The following is a 22,981-nucleotide window of genomic DNA, read 5'->3' as shown; positions in this document are numbered from 1 at the left end:
GCATTCAGAGGTCATCATTAAAACTCTTAATATGGAATGACTTATAGCTCCTTCAAACACAGAGCCTGATTTCTTTTTAAATAAAATTATTTTTAAGGAAGTAAGTTCAAGGTTCTTGTTTTTAAAAATGGAAAAGGTCTTACTAGGAAGTTTTATACCAATTCAGTATTTGATGTCTTCTTTAATACTCCATGTATTCTTTATCATCATTAGGTATTATTTCACAGTGTAATAGTTTTTTCCACTTCAAAACTTCCTAGAGTCCCCCAGTGTGCAGGGTGCTGTCATTGTTGGGAGCCACCATGGGCAAAAGACTGCCAGCTCTGTGTTGGGTAGCTCTCTGTCCTCTGTTCCCTGGACCTTTTCCATCTTGTATTTTCTTCTGTTCTCTGAACACCCCTGTCCGCCCTTGGGTCCTACTTATCTGATGCTATTTCCAGACACGACTCTAGTGAAGGTGCTCCGGGTTTCCTTTATCTCCTTTATGCCTGTATGTAGCATCCAGTGCTGAGAAGAGTTCCCGGGAACAGAAGGAACGTTGCATTATGATATCCACCATAATGCAAGTGATTCCCGGGAGTGACTGTGCAAGTCAGCTTTGCGTTCCCACAACAAAATACCCGAGGCAACTAATTTATAAAGAGGAAAAGGGTTTTCAACTTCGGCTCACAGTTTTGTTCTTTTTTTTTTTTCTGGTCCTGGGCTTTTCTTTGTAGGAAGACTCTTTATTACTGCTTCAATTTCATTGCTTGTTACAGATCGGCTCACAGTTTTGAATGTTCATAGTCCAAAATCAAAAGAGTCCACAGTCTCTTTGAGGGCATGCCCCAAATGACCTGAGGACTGGCCATCAGACCCTATCTCCCAGGTATGCCACCCTGAGGACCAAACCTTTAACATCTGAGCTTTTAGGGGTACTTAGCACCCAGACTATAGGACAGGCACATGAATAGAAGTTCCACAAAGGCAGGGACTCCTTCACTGTTCAATCCCTGTCAACTAGAGCAGAGCCTGCCACAAGAAATATTTTTATACTTAAGAAATTATTAAAGAGGTGATGAGAAGAAACTAGAATTAAAAACGAAGTGGACTCATGCCATTGCTTTCTGTCACTTCTCATGCCCGCCAATCCCAGGGAGTATCCTGATGGCCTCAGAATGGTGAACGTGGAGTGAGAACAGGGAGGGAGGACTCGATGGTAGGGACATCACTAGAATTGTTATAGCAGGGGCTTAGGAACTGCTTTTACCTAAAAGCTCCCATTCCTCACTTGGCCCACAAGGAAACTAAAAGCAGGGGAAGAGCGGCATCCTGCCTTCATTTCGTATTTGTCTCCTTTCTCTTGGACCAAATTACTGCTTACCTCTGCAGTAGGAATGTTAATCCCTCCAGGAGGATCTATCTAAAAACTGGTGATACTTATCACTCCTCTCCCAAGACTGAAGTCACAGAGATAAGAGTAACTGTGGCATCTCACTGTCTGCTTTTACAATGTCCTGTTCCAGACTTCCAACAAGGCACCCGAAAAATCTCTAGTCATTGTCCTAAACCTGCGGGTTCTAGGAACAGCAGAACCTCACAGACAGATCACACCATGCTGAGATCACCCTCCCAAGCAGGAGAGATCAGGCCCTGGAAGCTGGGTTGTCCCCTGAAGTGATAAGAACTTTGGTAGGGCCATCTTGCAAAAAAACAGAATTGAGATAATGATCAACCAGACCAAAGTCTGACCAAGACTGCTTCATTATGCGTGTTTTTGCCCCTTACTCCAATTCTTCCTCTTTCTAATCCTAAAGGTCATGTCAGTACCTGAAGATGGGCTGAGGTGCTTCATTTCCCACCTTCCACAAATGGCCATTTTGTTTAAAATCCTTTCCTGCTTTTTTGCCATTACTTGTATTTGCTTAGTTTGGGATAAGTGACCAGAGTTGGCATGGTGGAATCCCCAGAGTGGGATCTCTGCCTTGGATTCTCACTACAGAAGGACTGATGTCATGGTCTCCACAACTAAGAAATGCATTGCTAATTTGTAGGTTAGTGTCAGTAGGCCAAGTCCTGCTAATAAGGTAAAAAATCGTGTTATAGAGCTTGTTAGATTCCTTTTTTAGGTTAATTAACATGCTTTCACTGACACTGTGCCTTTCAGTATTTACATTTATTTAACATGACCCTCATGCTAGTTTCGTTTGTAGTACTGGTGCATTCTTTTGACATGATGTGCACATCTTTCTCAAATGATTAGTTGCCTGTCCCTATGCCAGATGCTTGTTCCATGGTGTGCCCTCAATCAGCCTTGTTAAGGTTGTAGCCTAAAAGTTGTATTTAGTACATTGTTCTCTATGATAGTTTAGAAAGTAAAGAACCATACTGCTATGTTTGAAGTGAGGCGTGAGCCACCAAGTTAATTATCCCTGAGTTTAACTAATCCTTCTTTTAGTAATCACTATTAATTGTCCTTAGCCATGTTTCAAGAGGGCGAACTCTCCCTGCTGTCTGTCCTGTGTGTCATTCTGCCCTGCCCTAAGGATTCCCTCCACTCCTTTGAATGGATAGGGACATGTGCACTTCAGGGAGGTCCCTGGGTCGGTCCTCAGTTTCACTAGGTGGTCTCAGATTGATCTCCAGGTTTTTTTTTTTTTTTTTTTAACCCCCATGGGGCAAAATGAATCCTGTAGGAACCTTGCTTGTGATGTCGGGCACAAGCCAAAGCAGAAATTCTCACCAGCAGAAATAATGGTGTGCCTTTTGAAGTCCTGAAAACATGAAACTATAGGGCATCACTGTCATAACTGAAGGTGTGGTCCAGCTCTAGTGTCGAATCCCAAGGCCCAAATTTTGTGAACCAGCCTACTTCAATCAGTGTTGCTCTATAATTTTGACCTCCCCTTTGCATCATTTAAATTAGCTCTTTAATTTTTTTACTTTGTCATGTAACACTGAAGTTTCATAAGCCGTGGGTTTTTGGTTTTTGGTTTTTTTTATTTTTGTGAACGTGGTGAGGTTTAAATAAATATATAGAACGTAGACTAATAAGGCAAATGTCTCAATTATCTTCCCCCGACCATTAAGGACCAGGTGGAAATTGTCACTTTAGGTTTATTTCTTCTTGAATCTAGAAGTTCACTGATCTTATTATGGATGGATTTTTAGTGAAATAGAATTCTGTGGAAAAAAAAGGTTCTACTTTCCCTTTTAGCTGCCTTCTTCATGGAGATAATGGGAAGAGAGTTCATTTCCATTCACTTTCACTCACCAGAAAAAAGTTCATATAGCAGACCATGAACTTACAAAAGCCGGAAAATGATAGCATTTCCTGTTTCACCTATGAACGATAGGGGTAAGAGGAGACATGAAGGAGTAGAAAGGCAGGGGTGGATGTAGAAACTCCCGGGATACGGCTGGGTTTTATCTAGAAATGATTAAACACCACAGCATTTTCTTTTAAGTTCTCACAGATCTAAGTTAGAGATCTTTTAAGAAATATTTGCTGAATGATTCTTACTTGCCAGTGTAACTCTACGATCCAAAAGTAAACCTCAAATCAAAACATGAGAATACATGTCCGCTAAGTGAAATTGCAAACATGAGTTAATAAAAGGAAGAGTCAAACTGACCAGAAACAATGATCAGATTTAAATGAATCAAAGTAATAGGCCCACACTGGACAGTGTTCAGTGCAGAGGGCCCCTGCCAGGCTGTTGGAGGGACCATGTCTTGAACTGGGCACCCAGCGCACAACAGGCTCTCAGTAAGCAGACTTGGATGCATTGCAGAAGAACGATGAATTGCTCTTAAGAGGGCATTTGTCTGGTTGGAGAAATAAAATAACCAGAAATAAGTTTAAAAACTGGGAGAATGAGGCCAGCTTCAAAAGTTGGAAACATATCTTACTGGAATTTGAAACCATAGATAGACTCATTTATAATAAGATGGGAACCAAATGGAAGCCAAGAGTAGATTTTTTTTCCCTTTACATAGTACACCTGTAAGTTTACCTGCAAATTTCTGTGTTTGTCTAGTTTACCTGTTATTCGAGAAGGATCTCTGCCGAGAAGACAAAAATAAACTAATAAATAAACCAGGTAGAAGAAACCGCAGTCTCACAGTGTTGGGCCTCTTGCGTGCTAGGCAAGAGCTGTACCTCTTCGCCACACCCCCAGCCCCTTTGTTTGTATTTTTTCCTTGTTTCTGGTCTTGCTAACTTTGTCCAGACTGGTCTTGAACTCACGATATCCCTGTCTCTGCCTCAGTGTAGCCTTGATTATAGGCCTGTACCACTATGCCCCACTCTCATAGTCTTCTTGTAAAGTACTCATTTTTGGAGGGGGGAGAAGGGGGTGTAACTGGGGTTTGAACTCAAGGCTTTGTGCTTGAGCCACACCTCCAGTACATTTTGCTCTGGTTATTTTGGAAATAAGATGTTGTGAACTATTTGCCCAGGCTGGCCCCAAATCAAGATTCTCCCAATCTCAGCATCCCAAGTAGCTAGGATTACAGGTGTGAACCTCTGGTGCCCGGCATGAAGTACTTTTTAAAGTCTACCATCAGCATTCACCTCACCCAGTGGTGTAGAGCTAGGTTCTCTCCATTAATCCAACATGTCAACAACAGCATGTGGCATTTTGTCTTTTTGCTGCATGCTGCTAAGTAAGCAGACAAGTCTGGCCTTTTCCACCTCCCCCTTCCTGTACCCGGTGTGGAGGAGGAGAAGTTGGCACGGAGCTGAGCTGGTGGGCGCTTGGTGTTCTTCCTTTCCACTTCTGGAATAGCGCAGAGGTTTGTCCCTCCTACTTTTCCAGCTGTAAACTTCATTTGGCTTGGGATCCTGGCAGTGGGAAGGGAGAGAGAAGTGTAGATTTCCACAAGTTAGAAGCAAAGCTGGAGTGGGAACGATGGTATCATAGCTCTTTCCAGGACCTCATTCTTTCCCTAGAGAGTTTTGGTATACTGTACACTGGGATGTAGCACTTTGGAGCAAAATGTATTTACTTAAGGTTACAGCTTTAGTTTTGTATTTGGCCTGTGTCCTTTTTCTTCAACTAGACGTGAGTGTGTGTATGTGTGTGCTCACAGGGGCGAGCAGGTGGAAACAGACATGCATCCACAGCTCTTTTGATTTTGGCAAACCTCTGATTTTCATCTTGAATGGTGTGTATCCTTTTATGTCTCTGCTTCTCTGTTAGCCTTAACAAACATTTAGAGAAATATTGTTCCCACAGATTGCCCAACTTAACAATGGATTTGAGGTTTTTCTCTCAAGTAATTTTTTTTATCATCTGCCTTTTAAAGTTTTTGTGGTACTGGAAGGTGAACTCGAGACTTTGCACATACTGTGCAAGGTTCTATCACTGAGCTATATCCCAGCCTCTGCTTTACTTTTTAAAAGCTATAGTACAATAGTTCAGCCTTTTTCCATCAAATGACATTCATCATCTTTACTACAGAATACCCACAGTGGTACTTTTTTCTTTCCTTCTTTCTTCCTCCCTCCCTCTTTCCCTCCCTCCCTCTCTCCCTCCCTCTCTTCCTTCCTTCCTTCATTAAAGAATTTTAACACCCTCAAGGGCCTTGCATGTTCATGCCTGTAATCCCAGATACTCTGGAGGCAGTGATGGAAGGAGCTCCATCCAGCCTTCCCTGGGCAAACAGCGGAGACCCTATTGGAAAAATGAACTTAAGTAAAAAAGGACTGAGCGTGGAGCGCCTGCCTAACCAGTGCAAGGCCCTGAGTTCAAACCCCAGTACCACAAAGGGAAAAAAAAAAAAACATGAGTTGATCTTATTAAGAGAAACTAGGTTTTAATGTATCTCTACGTAGATTTTAAAATTTAACTGCTGTGATACAACTTAATTGTTATTTAATTTGGGAGTCTTTTATTATGCTTTTTGAAATGTAAAAGTAATATATATTTGAAAAACATGTTGAAAGTTGGGAAACGCAGTGGTCCCTGCAGAAGTAACCTTTGATGTATAAGAGTCCTTACATGTTTTCTTATGCATTTGTAAACATATGCACATAAATCATTTGAAAACAATCTAGTGATTGTATTTTAAGCTGATCTTTCATCTTTCGAAAAAGTAATGACTGTAATGCAAGACTGCATGCTTGTAAACAATGCAGACTAGAGGCATAGGGTATGGTTTTAACCCTTGGTGCAGGGCCTCAGGGATATTCCCTGTGTGTACACACACACAAAGCCAAATACACATGCAAACATATAGGGATGTATTTATGTTTTGATTGAGTTTTCTCTGTTCTACCTTAGTAAGTTGGATAGGTTGTCCTAAGAGTTCATAATGATGCTTGTTGTTCTTCACTGAGATATCCAGGTGTGGGTTAATCCATAGGTCAAATTTCATAGGTCCACTTAAAAATGTGTTTGAAAATTTCAGCAAAGTTTTATAAATGTAGGTCTGAGTTCAGTGTTGGGTAATCGCCCATGTAATTCTGAATCCTTGTATTGAACAAGGACCAAATTATGTAGCTCATCTGCCCCTACTGCTCTGTGAAGTGCAAAGTCAATGGGCATGTCATTTTCAAATGTTACAATGATGATGTATTTACACTTAGGCGACAATAGCAAGCACTTTCTTGATGGACTCATTAGTAGCTGTCAACTTTAGAATGTCTTTCTTCAAGTTCTTCTGTAAGATCTGAATCTCATAAACATGATTTTTCCCCCTGCAGTATTCAAAGACAGTCCTCCAGTGCTAGGACAGAGTCAAATTCGTGGTGGTGAAGATTAAGCAGCCATTAAGACTTAAGAAGACCTCATAGCTAATTCTTAACTTTAAAACTTGTGATGGTTCACGGTACATACTTGGATTCTCTTTGGAGTTGCAACTTGGATGGAGGTGTAGATGAAACAAAATGACCACACGTTGATGATTGTGGGAGCTGAGTGATTGAATTCGGTGGTTCATTATACTGTTCTCTTTACTTTTGTATATTTGAGATTTTCTATTACATTTGGATGAGATTTAGAATGGTTGTAGGCTAAACCAGTGCAATATTTTACCTTTCAGTGGTAGTTTTAGGCTGAAATGTATTGCCAAGGTAAACTGTACAGATCACAAGATAATCCTAATGCACATTGTGAATAAATGGTCTCATCTCATTCTAATTTTGAAACTTGTGAGTGTGCTCATCCCCTTGGCAGCCAGCATGGCAGACTAATTTCTAAGAGTACCCACAGTGATGTTTCCTGTCCCAATGTTCTCACAAAGTGACTTTGACACTTCTCCCACTGAGAAATGGGGGCCAGCAGATGTCACACAGGATGAAGCTGCATTGTGAAAGGTAATACAGCTTCTGTTTGGCTCTCTCCATGTGTTCACCCTTGCAGCCTTACATCCTACTGTGGGGAAGCCCAGGCAACTCTGTAGCCCTACTTGGAGCACCCACACATCAGTGTTGCAGTGGTCACCCCTGCTTAGGCCCCAGCTGTTAGCCATCTTCAGCCTCCAGGCATGTGAGTGAGTGAGTGTTCCAGGGAGCACAGCCCCACCCATCCAGTTGCCCCCAGCCTCTGAATCTCCCCAGCTGAGACTCCACACACTGTGGAGCTGAGATGAGCCTTTGGTGCTGTCGTCATTCTGAATTTTTATCCACAGAATCTATGAGCATCAGAAAATGTTGGTTTCTGTCACTGTATTTGGAATGATTTGTTACACAGCAGAAGTAACCAAAACAGCCAGCATGTTAGTGAAGAGTCTTATTCTCAGTGAACATTTCTTCTCATCATATGGTCAGTAGGTGCATGACATATGACCAAGGCTGTGTTTTGGTGGTGTCCACCATTCTTACTACTGCCATCAACACGATGACTTCCAGATCAGGAGCTGTATTGTGGATCATCAGTTGTTCTCTGAATAAAGTAGTTGTAACTGGATCATCACATGCGTCTCTTAAATTCTTCTTTACCTTTCTCCTTCATCCAGACTCCCCCAAACCCCACCCAAAACTTCTAGAACTATGACCTTCTGCCCCTTTCCCTCCACGACACTTAATTGGGTTGGAGGCATCTACTCTAGATTCTAGACAAGGAAGTGAGACATTAATGCTCCTTTGTAGATTGAGTCTTTGCTGCTTTTATTTTGAAAATGTCACCTTTTTTTTCTGCATAAATTGCTACTGTTTCTTCTGTTGGCTTCCATTCTACTGTTTTACTCCATATTGTATTGTAAGAAAGCCTAATTATTTTTTCAGTGATACGGTAAAACATTGTCCAGCACTTCTCATCTAAGACTTGCTCCATACTGCCACGAGACGTTTCATCCAGTGTGTATCAGAACATTCACTGGCTTTAATTCTTTCTGTATTGCATTCTTCAGGCCCTATGATGGGTCCACAAGCATTTGCTGTATTTTTTGTTGTACATTTTTTATACTTTAAATATTTCATAGCATGTACACATACATAACAGTAATTGCTCCTCTGAAATTTTGTTATTGGTATCATGTGACATCCATCAGTTTCATAACAATGGAATTTTGCAGTAGTCCATTCTGTTTTTTCTCCAGGCATCATTTAGGTCCTTAACTTTGCAGACAGGGACAGGTACCTTTTGCATAATGTATGATGACACTTGTGACAAGGCACAAAAAGTGATAGATTCCACAAATACATCCTATTAGAAGAACGCAGGTAGATATACAGAATAAAAGAAGATAATTTCTTATCAAGGACTATTACCTAGTGAGGTAGAAATTTAGAGATTAAAGAAAGGAGAAGAGTGGAGCAGGTGTGAGTTGAACCAGTCATTTTTGTTTTGGACTACAGAAGGACGTGGGCTGGAGTTTAGTGTTTAAAAGGGCAATTTCAGAGAATTTGAGAAGAACTAATAGAGATTTGTCCTCATTCTGAGGTTTCTCTACCAGCTTAGGAAGACTTGGGATAAAAAAATTGCAAACTACTTTAGCTTGCCTCCTGCTGCTTGTGTGTGTAAATTTCTCTATGCAATGCTCAAAGGCAGGCTTCAGGTACCAGACTAGTCTGTAAGCACTAGGACAGTCACAGGACAGACCCGTTTGCTGATGGCATCTGACTGACACACTCTTAGTAGTTCACACATTTCCCATACCCTGTTTTATAAAAACAAGATACCAAGTTTGATACAGGAATCTAAGCATTATTAACCTTGGCAGCAATAAAAACCAGGAGAACATAAATGAAAGAAAATTTCAATGGGCCTGCACGCCACTCCGGTCCCTTTTAGAAACAGACAAGGGGCTGGAACAAGGGGGTGAGTGAGTTGTCTGTCCATTAAGACACTTTTCATGTTCAAGCTTCTCCACAATTGTCCCGTTCTCACATTTACTCCTTCCAGCACATTCATTGTTTTTATTGTGGCAAAACCAAAAAACTTCCCACATAACTGAAAACACACCCTCCCACTAGTTTGAAAGAGTACAGCACACTGTTGTCATCCACGTGCACATTGTTGTGCACAGGTCCTCAGTGCCCACCCCTCTCAACCCTGCACGAAAGCACAGTCATTTTGAAGTTCTGTATTCGGATTCCTGCTACCAGCTTACATATGTCACCGTACTCGAGTTGTACTTGCTTCACTGCTACTTCTACTTCAGCACACGTTTTTCCATGTTGGTGCTGTTTTGCTTCCTGTTAATGATGAATAGGCAACTTTAATAAATTGAACTGTCAGATACTCTCTTGGAGATGACCTTCCCCTTCCTGGATGTTAGCAGAGATGAACAAAACAATTCCTAAAGTCCTGTTCTGTCCTGAAGAAATATAGATGGCCACTGTCACGATAGGATTACTGGAGAAATCAGTAATGTATAATGTTAGTGATCATCACTGCTTCCTCTGAAAGTGCCCAGCATTCTGCTTGCAGTAGGACCATCAGGGATCTCTTATCTGGGAATGATGCTTTGGTGAGGACCTCAGTTTACACTTTTGTTGGTTAGGAATTAATTTTTGCTTATGAAAAACATCAACGTGGCACTCTGTACTAGGACAATTCTTGTTTTCCTAAAATTAGATCTAAAACTTTCAGAGTGAGATTTTTATGTTGTACTGCCGAAGTTCACTTCAACCCATTATTTTTACCAAAGGTAACTGGTTTATTTCTCCCCTTTTGTATTACTTTCAGAAGGAATCTGGTGTCCTTAACTATAAAATTGAAGGTATTATACTCCATGGTTTTATCCCTAAAATTATTTCCTTTGTCTATTCTTTATGATTTAATATTTTTTTCAATGCACTCACAATATCATGCATTTATATTTCATTTATCACTTATATGATGACAGATTTTGTTTGTGAATTTTCAGATTGGTCACTTCCTTTCTATTATAGGAGTATGGTGATTTTTAGGGGTGCAAAATAACATCAGGTTAGCTTTCCAGGTTCCTCAAGACACTTACAGCAAGCCCTGCATTACTGGCTTCTTTGAATATATTTAGAACGTTTGCATTGGAACTCCATTGTTATTGAAAAATAAACTGCCCTCGAACCAGCTGCGGTCAGTTCTGTGTCCTAGCGATAGTCTAAGAGAAATATTTCACCACAAATTGTCGGCAGGGTATGGCCGTGAAGTTGGGTAAACTGTTCAATTTTAAGAGGCCAAGAGCTGTCGTTTTACTATTTGCCTGGCCACCATCTCCTCCCACTGTATGGTGCAGCGTTTCCCAAATCCTCCCGTCTCTTCTTACACATGTATTTGTCTTTCTGGAGTGTGCCACGTTTGGGAGCCTCATTAAAGCAGCATCTGTTCTGTTTTAGGAGAAACCTGAAGCCAACCCCACGGCCCTTCAGCTGCGGTCCCAGATCGAAGTAAGCACAATGACTTTAATCGTGTCCGTTTGTGCCTGTCTCTTTCCTTACCTGACATTCTGTAGCAATCAGATGAAGCCGTGCTCTGCCTGTCCTCACGCTGCCACTCTTCTCTCTCCTAGGAGTCGCTTGGCTTCTGCAGTGCCGCGTCAACACCAGAAGTCGAAAGGAAGTAAGTGTCCCATCTGCCGGGATCTGAGATTCCAGGAAGGTGCTTTCGGGTCTGGAGTTGGTGTGGTTTTCCTTAATGTGTGTGTGTGTGTGTGTGTGTGTGTGTGTGTGTGTGTGTGTGTGAGAGAGAGAGAGAGAGAGAGAGTTTATTTTGCAACCCAATCAATAATATCTGAGAGTTTCTAACGCAAGTTACAGATTTCACACAAGGGTAACCCCAACTAAATACCTGGAAATAAGGAAAGGGCAGGAAACGGAGATGAAGTTTCCAGCTTTTCCATTATTTCTTAATATAAAATGAAAGTCATAAAGAGCAAAGTACAAAGACCAAAAAATATTCCCAACAAAAAAAACTACCCTCCGCATGTACCTCGTATTGGCAGGTGACCGTAAACCTAGATGACTGTGCGCCAGAAGCTGGCACATGTTACCTAACCTTTCCTGTTAAAGGGAATATTTTTGTTTCCCTGTCCAACTTGGGAATCTCCTGTAATTGCCACTTTCATGGGAGATAATGCTATGTCTTGTCATATATTTTCATGATTTCTTTTAGGCAACTAAAAAAAAAAAAACCCCACAAAAGTTAACCAAGTTCCATTTTTTTTTATGACCTTTTCCTTTTCTGCTTTATTCCATTGTAATTATGCTAGAACGTTCTATTTAGGATCCTCTGAGGTAAAGCAACTTAAAAGTCTACCTCTCTAAACGATGCTTCCTGTGGCACAGAGCCACTTGGTCCGTTTCATGCTAAGAGAGGCCGAGAAGTGGCTCAGGAGCGAGGTTTCCTGCAATGAGAAGCACCCGTCGGGAGAGCGTGTGCATTTTAGAGCACACTCGGCCTAATCGGGCCACGTGCGTGCTGCTGGCAGGGGCTGCTTCTCCGAGTCAGGGTTGCTTTGCCAGGAAGCTGCAGTTCCGAACCTTGGGGGCTAAGTAGGTTTGGTTCAGGACTGGGGAGCCTTGGGGCTGATGAGCCAAAAGAAACCAAGGTCATTCCCCATGCCAGGCTAGAGGATATGTGTGCACACTAAGTTATGAACATCTCTGGTCTGAGTTGCATTTTATCCTCCCAGAAAATTGGTAATGTGGAGGTTGACATTGCTTTTGAACTTGGAGGTACTGAGGTGGTGTCAAAGCTTGACGGGACAGACTGTGGCTTCTCCTGACTTAATTTATCGTTTAGGTAGTCTGATGCAGGCAGAGAGCTCAGGTGTTCCCTCAGAACTGATGAATCCTTCAGGAAACAAGAAATGTTTGCCTTCCTCCCGGGAGGAAGTGACTCACCAAATTTGTGCTAACCTTCAACAAGCTGGGTAGTTCTCCTTCCCCTCACTTGTGGGAAGTCATTCTTTCCGTGCTTGTTTCCTTTACTTAGTAAAATATGGCATGATTCCTGTGGCCACCAGAGACTGGCAGCCTCCTCTGAGGTTACCAAAAAATTTTCAGTACACACACACAGATGACAACTCCCAGCCTCTCCTTTTGTAGTACTTTTTTGTTTCTGTACTTTTAGATAGCTCAGACTTCAGTACTTCTAAACTGAATGTTTGAGAGTTTTTAGAATATTTTGTCTTCATTTTCCTATGAATGTTTTTTTGAAAACTATGGTACTTTTTTAACTTTTAAAAACTTACAGAAAAGTTAGACTCACACTTGTTGACATTCACGTTCTCTCTCTCTCTCTCTCACACACACACACGCACGCACGCACGCACGCACGCACATGGACACACAATGCTTCTGATTATTTTTATTGTCAAACCATTTGAGAGTGGTTACCCGCAACATGGTTACCATCACCCCTAACGACTTCAGTACTTCAGCAGATTTTTCTTAAGGACAAAGACATCCTCTTACAGAACCACAGTAGAATTTCCAAATAGGAAGTTTAACAATGAGTTTTCCTAATTTACAGTCCATATTCATGTGTCTGTAATTGTCCCAATGTCCCTGACAACACTTTATTGTCCAATCCAGCATGTTTTAAAAAAATTACTCATGGCTTTTATGTCTCTTGTCATATTTAGTCTGAAAGGGGTTTTTGGTCTTTTATGAAGTTGACATTTTTAAAGAGAGTAGGCTAACTGTTCTGTGCAGTTCTCCTTGTTGGGGGTTTCTTTGTTTCTGTTTTTCTCCACAGTGCATTTCATCAGGAGGCATGTGATTCCTGTTTGTCCCATGATGGGTGACTTGAACTGTTATCATTTAGTAAGGGTAATATATGCCTGGTTTCTTCTGAGAAGTTACTTTCCCCTTTGAAATGAATAAATATTCTGTGGGAATGTCCCTCATCAAACTTTTACCTAAGGTTTTTGATTCTTTCAGTGAATCTTGCCCAAACAATTTTTTTAATGTAGTGGTTACAAAATGGTAATACTTAAATTGTTGAATGTTTGAGATTAAATCTTCTAAGAGGTTTTGTTTTGTTTGTTTTTGTTTTTAAAGATGAGGCATCACTCTGACATTCCTAGGTCAGATTATAATGTGAGTAGGTTTGATGTACTGTGTGTGTTGAAATTTTATGTAGCATACTTGAAGATGCAAATCTGTTTAAATGGAAAATCCCACTCTTCTCCCATCAAAATGCTGGCGGGCAGCTTTGCAGTTCGATATTACAGCTATGGAGGATGACTTGGCAAGCCAGTCAGTTGTGTCTGGTTAGTGTCCACAAAGTATCTGCCAATTAAAATACCATTCTGACTCAGTGTTGTTTTATGGGCAGAAATTTCTGCTTTGTATTCAGAAGGCAGGAGAACTCGGTAAACAAAAAATAGACAAGTCCTGCAGCAGCCCACCTTTCCAGACACAAGCAAACTGGGCCTGTGGCTCCTGCCTTCTTGTTGCACGGTACTCCCGACATGTCTATAGGTCCCAAGCACCTGTGCCTCCCTCCCTTCTTCCCTAAAAAAAGTAGCTAAAAGCTACCCCAAGAGAGGGATTTGGCATGAATCTGGATGCAAAAATCTGTTTCTAAAAACCATACCACTTCTCCCAGGGGCATTTTTAGCAGTTAATGGGGTTTACAGTCTTAACTTATAGGAAGTTAATTATAACCAGAAGAGGTAGAGGCGGTGGGTCTTTTGTGGGGGAGACAAGAAGTGGAAATCTGCACACTGCAGTGCTCCACTCTGTGGGGCTGTTAGCCTCCAGGTGTGCTCGCCTAAACAAGCATAGATACATAGGTAGAGACAGGTAGATAGGTAGCTCAGCTGTCCAGTGGATAGAAAGAAAAAAATGGACCCTCCCTACCTCATCACCAGTTTAACAAAGTTCCCCATTCCTCAGTGTTTTCAGTGAAGTATTTTGTTTTGTGGTGCTGGGGATAGAACCCAGGGCCTGGGTTAATATGCTAGGCAAGTGCTCTATCACTCAGCATATCCTTAGCCCACACCCTTATTTTCTTTCAATCTGTCCATCCTGCCATGTGCTTTCATTTGAGCCCCTTCTTTCTGTACCTGTTCACCTGGCCTGCTGATGAGACTGGCCTCTCTAACACAGCAATCTTGGATTTGTGTCTGCTGGCTTGAAAAGTGAATGTTAGCTAAATTTCTTGTTACTCACCAGCTTCTCTCCTGGATAGCTAGAAAGTAGTTTTTTTCTTGACTGGGAAATAGCTTTATAACTGTGTCTGTGGAATGAGGTTAGCTCTAAATATCAGGAAAGCTGGCACACAGTGTCATAAACAAATACAGAGTTTATTAGACACGTGTTTTTTTCCATGGATTGGTTCATGGATAGGTTCTGGCCCCATGGCCTTGAGGAACTCAGGCTGTGCCCTTTTGTTTCCTTTTTTTTTTTGCTTTCTCCCTTATGGCCTCAAAGTGGCTACTGTATCTTCCAAGTGAGAAGGAAAAACAAAGTGAAGGGGAGAAAGCAGTAGAGCAAAGACCCCAGGAGCTTCCTACTGGAAGTTTTCCTAGAAACCCAGCCCATTCCAGTTTATCCCATCATTTCTCCACGCACAACTGTCTCCAGAGTCTCTGCTCTGTGTAGAGGGCACACAAAGAATATGGGACACAATGATGACCAGAGAGAGTTGCTGCAGCTCACGTTGAAGGCACAGTGAAATGACAGTAAACATTATGTGTTTAAATGGTAGTATGGTCAAAGAGCCAAGAAACGGGTCCCAAGAATTTGGTTATAAGGTCACCATGGTGCCAAGGAACTTTGGAGAAGTAGCATTTGCTGAGCACCTTGTTACTCTGAACAAAATGTCATCCTTTTCTTAAGAGGCATCGAAGACCTTGGGTAGAAAGCTAGTGGAGTTTTCCACCAAATTAATCTTGTTTATTTATGCATATAAAACAGTAATTTGCTTGTATTTCTCATGTGTTAGATATCTAACAAGTAAGCTTCATGCTGGGATTATCTGGATTCTGGGAGTTCAAGGACACCAGTAGTCAGAAGGTCAATCTGTTTTGTTTTTGTTTTTTTGATGGGACTGGGGTTTGAACTCAGGGCTTCACCCTTACAAAGCAGGCACTGTACCACTTGACCCACACCTCCAGTCCATTTTGCTTTGGTTATTTTGGAGATGAGGTCTCATGAACTATTTGCCTGGGCTGGCCTCGAACTGAGATCCTTCCTATCTCGCCTCCAGGGAAAGTAGCTAGGACTACAGGCATGAACCACTAGCACCCGGCTGGTTATTTCTTGTCTGTATCTGTTTGTAGCAGTGTCTTCATGGAGTTGGTTCATATGAACTTAGGATTGGAAAAGAAAAAGCAGTAACAACGTAATGTTTATCGTCTGCTATCTATCAAGAGCTGTTCTAAGTGCTTAATGGTAACTCATTCAGTACATAAAGCAACCCTATGAGGTTGATATAGTGATATTATATTATAATTTATATATAATATATATGGAATATATTATTCCGTATGTTTACAAAGACAGATACTAAAGCACAGAGAGGTTAATAACTTGCCAGGGTTACACAGCTACTAAATAGGAGAGCCCCGGTTTTATCCCAGTTAAGTACCCAAACTCCTGACCACTCAGCTGTAATTTCAAAGTTCTTATAATTGTATTACTGCTGCACATCAGAGTTTAGGGGCCAATCAGGTTCATTCAGTGAAACCTCTTTTCTGGTGCTCTTGGAAATAAAAGCCAACTCAATTCGTCCAGATCTAAGCTCCAGCTCATTTGTCTGTGGAGGCTGAAGAGTCCAAAATAAGTCTCAAATCTTCACTGTAGCTAGTATTTGTAACATGTTTTCTACTAAGTCTTTCACCAGAGTAGAAAATTCACTGATTTAGGTTTTACCTTTTTCACCCTGTGACTGTACTTGAACTATTTTATGGTAGAAAAATCCAAACATATAAAGAGTGGTAGATAAAAAGCCAGTAGAGCGGTGTTTGGAGGTGGTGAAGTGCATGGAAGGTGATGTGTGGATGCTGTGTGCCAGCGTTTGCTGCATCGGGGTCACTCCACCCTTGAGTTTTTTTCTGGCCAGAGGACTCTTGACAACATCAGCTTTGCTTTGCTTTTCTCCCCCTTGGATTTCAGGAAAGGAGCCCCTGCACACATTATCTGTCAGTACCTCTGACTTACAACCTTGCTAGGGTCTTCTGCTGCTCGATTGCTTGTACTGCTCACCTCCCTCCCCTTTCCTCCCCTCCCCTCCCCTCCCCTTTCCTCCCCTCCCCTCCCCTCCCCTTTCCTCCCCCTCCCTTCCTCCCTTGTGCTCTACCCTCTCCCCAGCCCACCTGGCTTTCTGTGATAACCTCTGAACTTGCTGCTCCTTCCTGTGAGGTGCTCTGTCCAACCCACCTCTGGTCCCTCCTACTTCCTTTACCTGAGCAAACTCCATCCAGCCTTAGCAACTCAGACTACCCCTGGGAGTCTTCTTAATCCAGAACTGAAGCGATGGATTAGGCACTGTGCTAATCACTTGTTATTTTTTATGGCTTAATTTTTCATGAGCTCACCAAAGTACATACTGTTTTTGAGAGTAATTAGCTTGCCTAAGGCCCCAGAGCTGGAGACACACATCTCAACTCAGCCCGAATGTCATTATGGCCTTGGGGGAAGATGCCCTACCTGGTACCAGGCTGTCTGGGTTCAGACTCAGGCTCACTAGCTCAGCAGTGCTTGGGCAAGTTACTTGGCCTTTCTGTCTGCAGTTTGCATAACTGCAAAATTAAGATGATAGTATAGTACTTATCTCACTTAGCAAGCTATTAGCACATAGTAAATGCTTAGTAATCTTGTCTGTGGTCATTATCTATCCAGTCTGGACCAAAGGCATTCCCTTGCCCATGGCTCTGGTCACTTGTGTTCTCCTTGAACCCCACACTCAGCGTGGCATGGTCTCCGTCCCTCGATTTTCTGCAATGTCCGGACAGCGGCTGGCACAGAGAAGGAATACATTCAGTATTTGCATCAAGCTTATCATATGTTCCTGGTTCTTTGAAATAGGCCTCCAAAGGATTGCTCCCAGATTTGGAATTCCTGCCCAGAAGTCCACCTTGGTCTCACCTGTTACCCAACATGCGTCAGTGTCCCCCTAAACTGACAGCAGAAAATAAGAAGCGCTTTGTGCTCATGAAGGTTAACATTCAAAAGTCACCTATAAAATTATTTAGGAATGCTGGGCGCTGGTGGCTCACAGCTGTAATCCTAGCTACTTGGGAGGCTGACATCGAGAGGCTGTTGGTGTTAGGCTACCCGAGGCAAATAGTTCACAAGACCCCATCTCCAAAATAGCCAGAGCAAAACGGACTGGAGGACTAGAGGTGTGGCCCTGAATTCAAACTCCTAGTCCCACAAAAAAAAAAAAGGACTTAGTGGAAAGAACAGTAGCTTCCCAAATCTGTATCTAAGAGCCATCTCTCCCTCCCTACCCCTGCCTGATTGCATTCTGCAGTCTTGTTCAGGTCTCCCCAGATTTTCCTCCTCTTTAAATAGAGAAAAGAGACTACATACTATCTCCAGGTAAAGGTACAATATCCAGGAACAAAATAATACAATTATTTTAAAAATCTTAAAACCTTTTAAACCTACAATTATGTTGGGGAGGTTCTTTTGTTTTAGCTTTCATTGTACTTTTATTGAGATGTAATTAACATACCATATAATTCACCCATTAAAAGTAGACAATTCAGGGGCTGGGATGTAGCCCAGTGGTGGAGCACTTACCTAGCACGTGCAGCATGCTGGGTTTGATCCCCAGCACTTGGGGGAAAAGAAGATACAGCTTAATGGTTTTTAATATATTCAGAGTTTTGCAGCATACACAATAGCCAATGATTGGTTTCTTTCACTTAGCATAATCTTTTCAAGGTTCATCTACTTTATAGAATATATCTGTGTATTATTTTATTCTATTTGGATGTCTGTACCGTATTTTTCCTTTCTTGGATCATTCTGCATTGAGGTTATTTTCCCTTTTTGGCCTTTGTGAAAAATGCTGCTGTGAACATTTATGTACAGGTTTTTGTGGTCAGATGTTTTCTTTGTTGTATTCATCAGCTTGATTAAGGCATGGTACCTGTAGCATATAGTGCATTACCATGTACAATTCAACGTTGTATATTCATAGCTCACAGTCACCATTGGCACAACCAAATTTAGAATATTTTTATCATTTCAACAGAAACCTCATCCCCTTTAGCTATGACACCTTTATTGCTGGTAAAACCCTAAGTAATCATCAATTTACTATCACCATGAATTTGCCTATTCTAGCCATTTCATACAAATGGAGGGAAAGTATAGTTTTGAAAGACAATTCGTTATCGCGATAGGACAATATTAAGACTAGATAATTAAGACTAGAAAGGATAACATTAACTCTTGGTACGGTTGTATGTAGCCTTTCTGAAATGTGTAAGGCTGATTCCCCCGTTAGTAAGTTGTTTCTCTACAAGCATGTCCCTGGGGCTGAGATTAAAGAGGAACTTGGTTTCATCTGTCCGTGGACACTCCCCAAGGGCAGGTCTGCTGTCTGGTGTCACGTTGAGTTTTCCCCTACGTGACGGGGTCCAGCTCTAGTGCTCATTCACAGATACAGATGATAGCAGTCCACATGCTGTGGGATTATCAGTTCTCTTTGGAAGCAGACCAGTTTTGGTGAGCAGAGCTGATGAGGTCGTGAGATTGCTAGGAAATCCAGGTCAAGTCATGTCCCCTGGAGCTCAGACTAACGCATCCTGTCTCTACATCCTGTTTGTGACAGGGCTGTGGGGTGGAGGGTACACCAATGTTTTCCTGTGGGGAACATGCTCTGGGCCTGCCCTGTGTACAGAAGTGAGGAAGTGATGCGAAGGCTGGAAGCATGCCCTTCAAGAAGGTAACAGTTGTCCTTCCTGGGCAGTGTGGACATGGCCTCTCTGTTGCTCACTGTCCTCGCAGAAAAGAGAGATGGTCAGAGACCACAGACTGAACCAGGGACAACCTGGGCTACCATCATTTGGTCCTCTGAGTTCACCAGGTGGGAAGTATAGATAGAACGGCAGTTAGGTTTCTGAAAATAAATGGGCCGGGCCAAAAGCCAGGTATTAATTACTATAAATGTTATTTTTTTTTCTTTTGCCTCAATCAAGTTACTGATTACCACCTAGAGAGGCCAAGGACTCAGGGGCAAAGTCACATGCTTCCATCTGTGATTCATCATTTATGCCAACCCCTCCTAGCTTCTGCTTGCACTTTTCCACAGTGATGGGCTGAGCTGGGGGTCCCCAGGGAGCCTCTAGCTCAGGTATTTTCCCTTTGCTGACCCAGCCCAATCTATTAGTGACACCCATGAGTTTTGCTTGGGCTCTTAGGTACTGCTGGTGTAGGCTCTGGAGCTGGAATTTAGGCTATGCTGGTTGTGCAGTCAGGAACAATGGATTCAAATTCTCTGAACCATGGACTCCTAGTAGATCAGCTGCACACAGTAAGAGTCCTAGGTGCTCACATCCCGCCTGTCCTCTCTCTACCCCTCTCTAAGGTGCTGTGCTGCTTCCAGCTGGAGTGGTGTATCTCTGTGTCCATCCTCACTTTCATAGCTGGTGCCACACACAGAGCTATGGCTACTTAAAATATGCCCTTCCCACATGACCTTCTTAATGTTGCAAAAAAGGGGGAAATAGAAAACAAGAGCCATTTTCATAGAGCCTGTGCTGTCTCAGTGTGCTGAAGTATGTGTTTGCGCACGCATATCTGTGTCCACACGTGTGCGCACCATTGCACAGAATATTTGAGGGGCTCAGCATTCCAGAATGCAGGAGCTGGGGTGGCAGCAGCTGTGTCAGTGTCCTCTGCCTCAGCTGTTCCCATCCGAAAACCCTGTTGCCCTTCACTCTGTCTGGTGAGGGAGCCTCCAGCTGGCCCAGTCCCAGCTGGAGACCACGTGCCGGGCTACACCCTGCACTGTGGCAGGCTGTGCATAGGCTCTTGCAATTGTCTTGCTACAACTGTGGGGTTCGGGCGTGACCTCCAAGAGTATTTAATATACAGTGATGGCTGCTGTTTATTTTCTTCTGCATGAGAGGTGAACAGAATATCGGGTCAGAGCTGGAAGATGGGAAGTTAGTGATATCCCCACACTGGCACGAATAAGGGAGGACTCACCTAGGATTTCCTGAGTAATTCCTGCATTACAGAGTACTCCTTGCATGCCTTTTAATCCTCTTCGCATATCTATAACGTGGATGGTATTTTACATTTAAAGAAACCAAGGTTCTGAAAGGTGAAAAGATTTACCGAGATTACAAAGCTTGGGCAAGGCAGGGCTGGATTTCATACCCAGGTCTGTTTATCTGCGGGGCCAGGCTTCTTATCAGACACCCCACAGCAAGGGGAGGAAAAGAATGATGTGCTCTGGAGAGATCATGATGGGCCAGGCAGCTAATGAAGCTTAATTTAATAAGCATTTATCAAGTTTCTGCTGTATGGGCAAGCACGCTAAGCCCGCAAGAGGAGGAGCAGAGGAAAGAGATGATGGTCGTGCAGCTATCTAGGGAACTGCAGGAGAAGGGACGGGGACTCCTTGGGGAGAAGGGTGGAGCTCGGGGTCACCTAACTTCAGCCTCAGCCAGGGTTTTATTAGAGAAAGCAGGATGATGTCGAGACAGAGTGAGGCTTTACAATAGGCTTATGACCTCATGAATTTGTGGCTGCACAGCCCAGGCGAGACTGTTGCTTTGATGTCGCATGGTGAACCCACATGCAAGGGGAGAGAGTAAGGACAAATTTCACCTCTAGGAAGGGTGGGACCCCGGCATTGCTTAGTATCCTCAAGCATCCCTCAGCACTCCAAAGCAGGTCTCCAGCAGTATGGTGGCAGGGGACCTGCAGGAGTTGCTGGTGTCCCTCCTCAGTGGCTCAACACACCCTGCCTGGGTCCAAGACTCCTAGAACCTGAAGAAGGTGGCCCAGCAGGAACACGAACACCATAGGCCCAGGTTCTGTCTGATGCCACCCAGCGGACCAGTGACGGCATGTTTTAGCTATCACAAGGTCTCTAGTGACCTTGAAGCATGGAGAGAATGGCTCCTGCTCAGACTCTGTTTGCTGCATCTCAGAGCATATGTCTCCTGTGGCCCACTCTGGAACCACGCAGGGAAGAGGGACTCTAGGAGACACAAGTGACCAGGGGTGTGCCATCAGACTCCACATCCAGAACACATCCCAAGAATGGGTCCCCGTGATGGTCCTCCTTCTGTCTGTGGGAAGAACCATTGTCGGTGTGAGGAGGGGACTGAAGGCCTCCAGGATAGAGAAGATAGGGAGGATCTGAAAACTTGCCTGGCCTCACTGCATTGTGTTTCCCTTTAAATCCTTCCACCCATGGGCCAACTCCACCAGAAGGTTCTTAGGGACTGTTTCCTGTGCACCAGGAGTCCATAAAGCTCAGACTGAACTCAGCCCCCAACCTCTCCTCAAAAGGCTTTACTCAAATAAAACTTCTTAGTCAGGATAACTCTCTAAGAGCTCTGCCACTTGTTTTATTGGCTTGCTCTGTGTTCTTTCTGAAAATCACACTGCCCTAATACCTACTTTACCAGGGTAGGATAGGGAAGATGGAGATGGAAGGATGTGACCTGTGACCTGTGCTCCCTTTCTCCACTGGATTAGGCCAGGTCTTCGAGCATAGCCACACATCAGCATTCCCTGGGGAGCTGTAGAAAAACCACATCCTCAACCCCCACACAGACCTAACAGATCGATTATCCAGATGTGGAGCCCTGGAGACAAAGTGCTTCAGGAGATTGCTGGGCAGCCAGCTGGGTTTGATGACTGGCTGCTGGAGCCAGAGACTTCGTGGTCAGGTTGAAGCACTCTGGTTCTCACCCAGAGGTAGAACCGGGACCAGCCAGCTGGTACTGGTAGAGGCCATTTACCTTCCTGGCGACCCTGGCAGAGCTTCTTGACATGGGAATCATCTGTGGCTCACAGACTCAGAAGTGACCAGAGTCATCAGCTCGTGGAATTAGAAAGTCCAGGGAGAATGGTGTCAGCTGCAAGTACCTTTAAATGTGGAGGGCACGTGGATGTGACTGAGATGTGGTGTGTTTCTTCATAATATTTCTATTTAAAATTTTCATCAGCTGTGTCTGTGAAAGAATTAAAAGTGGGGAAAAGCACAAGTGGCCCCAGGAGTGGTCACTGTTGAAAAGACCTTGGTTCAGGCCACCTCGTTTGTGCTGCCCACTGGGAGATGTACACAGGCAGGCGGCTCTCACCAGGGTGTCCTGGAGGGGTGGCTGGCCACTGCCTTTTGCAAGGAGAGGCAGGGCTCTCCACACCCAAAGCTCCAGCGTTGGTCAGCATCTCTCTGACTTCTCTGCTGCTCCTGAGAGCAGCTGACACAGAAATACATGCAGCCCCCTCCCTCCCCTTGATCCTCTGTGCCCAGGCTGCACAAGCAGCCAGAGTGGCCAGCGGGCTTGGGCCATGGTGAATGAGAGCTGCTGTTTGTTTCCACTGAGAAAGTTCTGACCTGCTTCGGAACCATCACCATGGAAACACAGGGAGGAGATAATTAAATGGAGCCTCTTTTCCTCCCTTCTTCCTCTCTCCTTC

The 22,981-nt window shown here is 43.4% G+C and overlaps 1 protein-coding gene across 7 annotated transcripts in view; it reads left to right on the top strand.

The window, feature by feature from the left end:
* The window catches only part of Sash1 (SAM and SH3 domain containing 1), a 280,149-nt gene that overhangs the window by 180,995 nt on the left and 76,173 nt on the right, over nucleotides 1-22,981 (top strand). For all 7 annotated transcript variants that reach the window (XM_074072429.1, XM_074072428.1, XM_074072427.1 and 4 more), the window contains 2 exons: nucleotides 10,748-10,798; nucleotides 10,921-10,970. In XM_074072429.1, the coding sequence (XP_073928530.1) occupies nucleotides 10,748-10,798; nucleotides 10,921-10,970 (101 nt within the window). The remainder of the gene's footprint in view (nucleotides 1-10,747; nucleotides 10,799-10,920; nucleotides 10,971-22,981) is intronic.

Source organism: Castor canadensis, chromosome 1 (assembly GCF_047511655.1).
Source record: "Castor canadensis chromosome 1, mCasCan1.hap1v2, whole genome shotgun sequence".
NCBI classification, from domain to species: Eukaryota; Metazoa; Chordata; class Mammalia; order Rodentia; family Castoridae; genus Castor; species Castor canadensis.
Note: the sequence above shows the minus strand (reverse complement) of the source record. Positions and strands in the feature narration are given on the sequence as shown.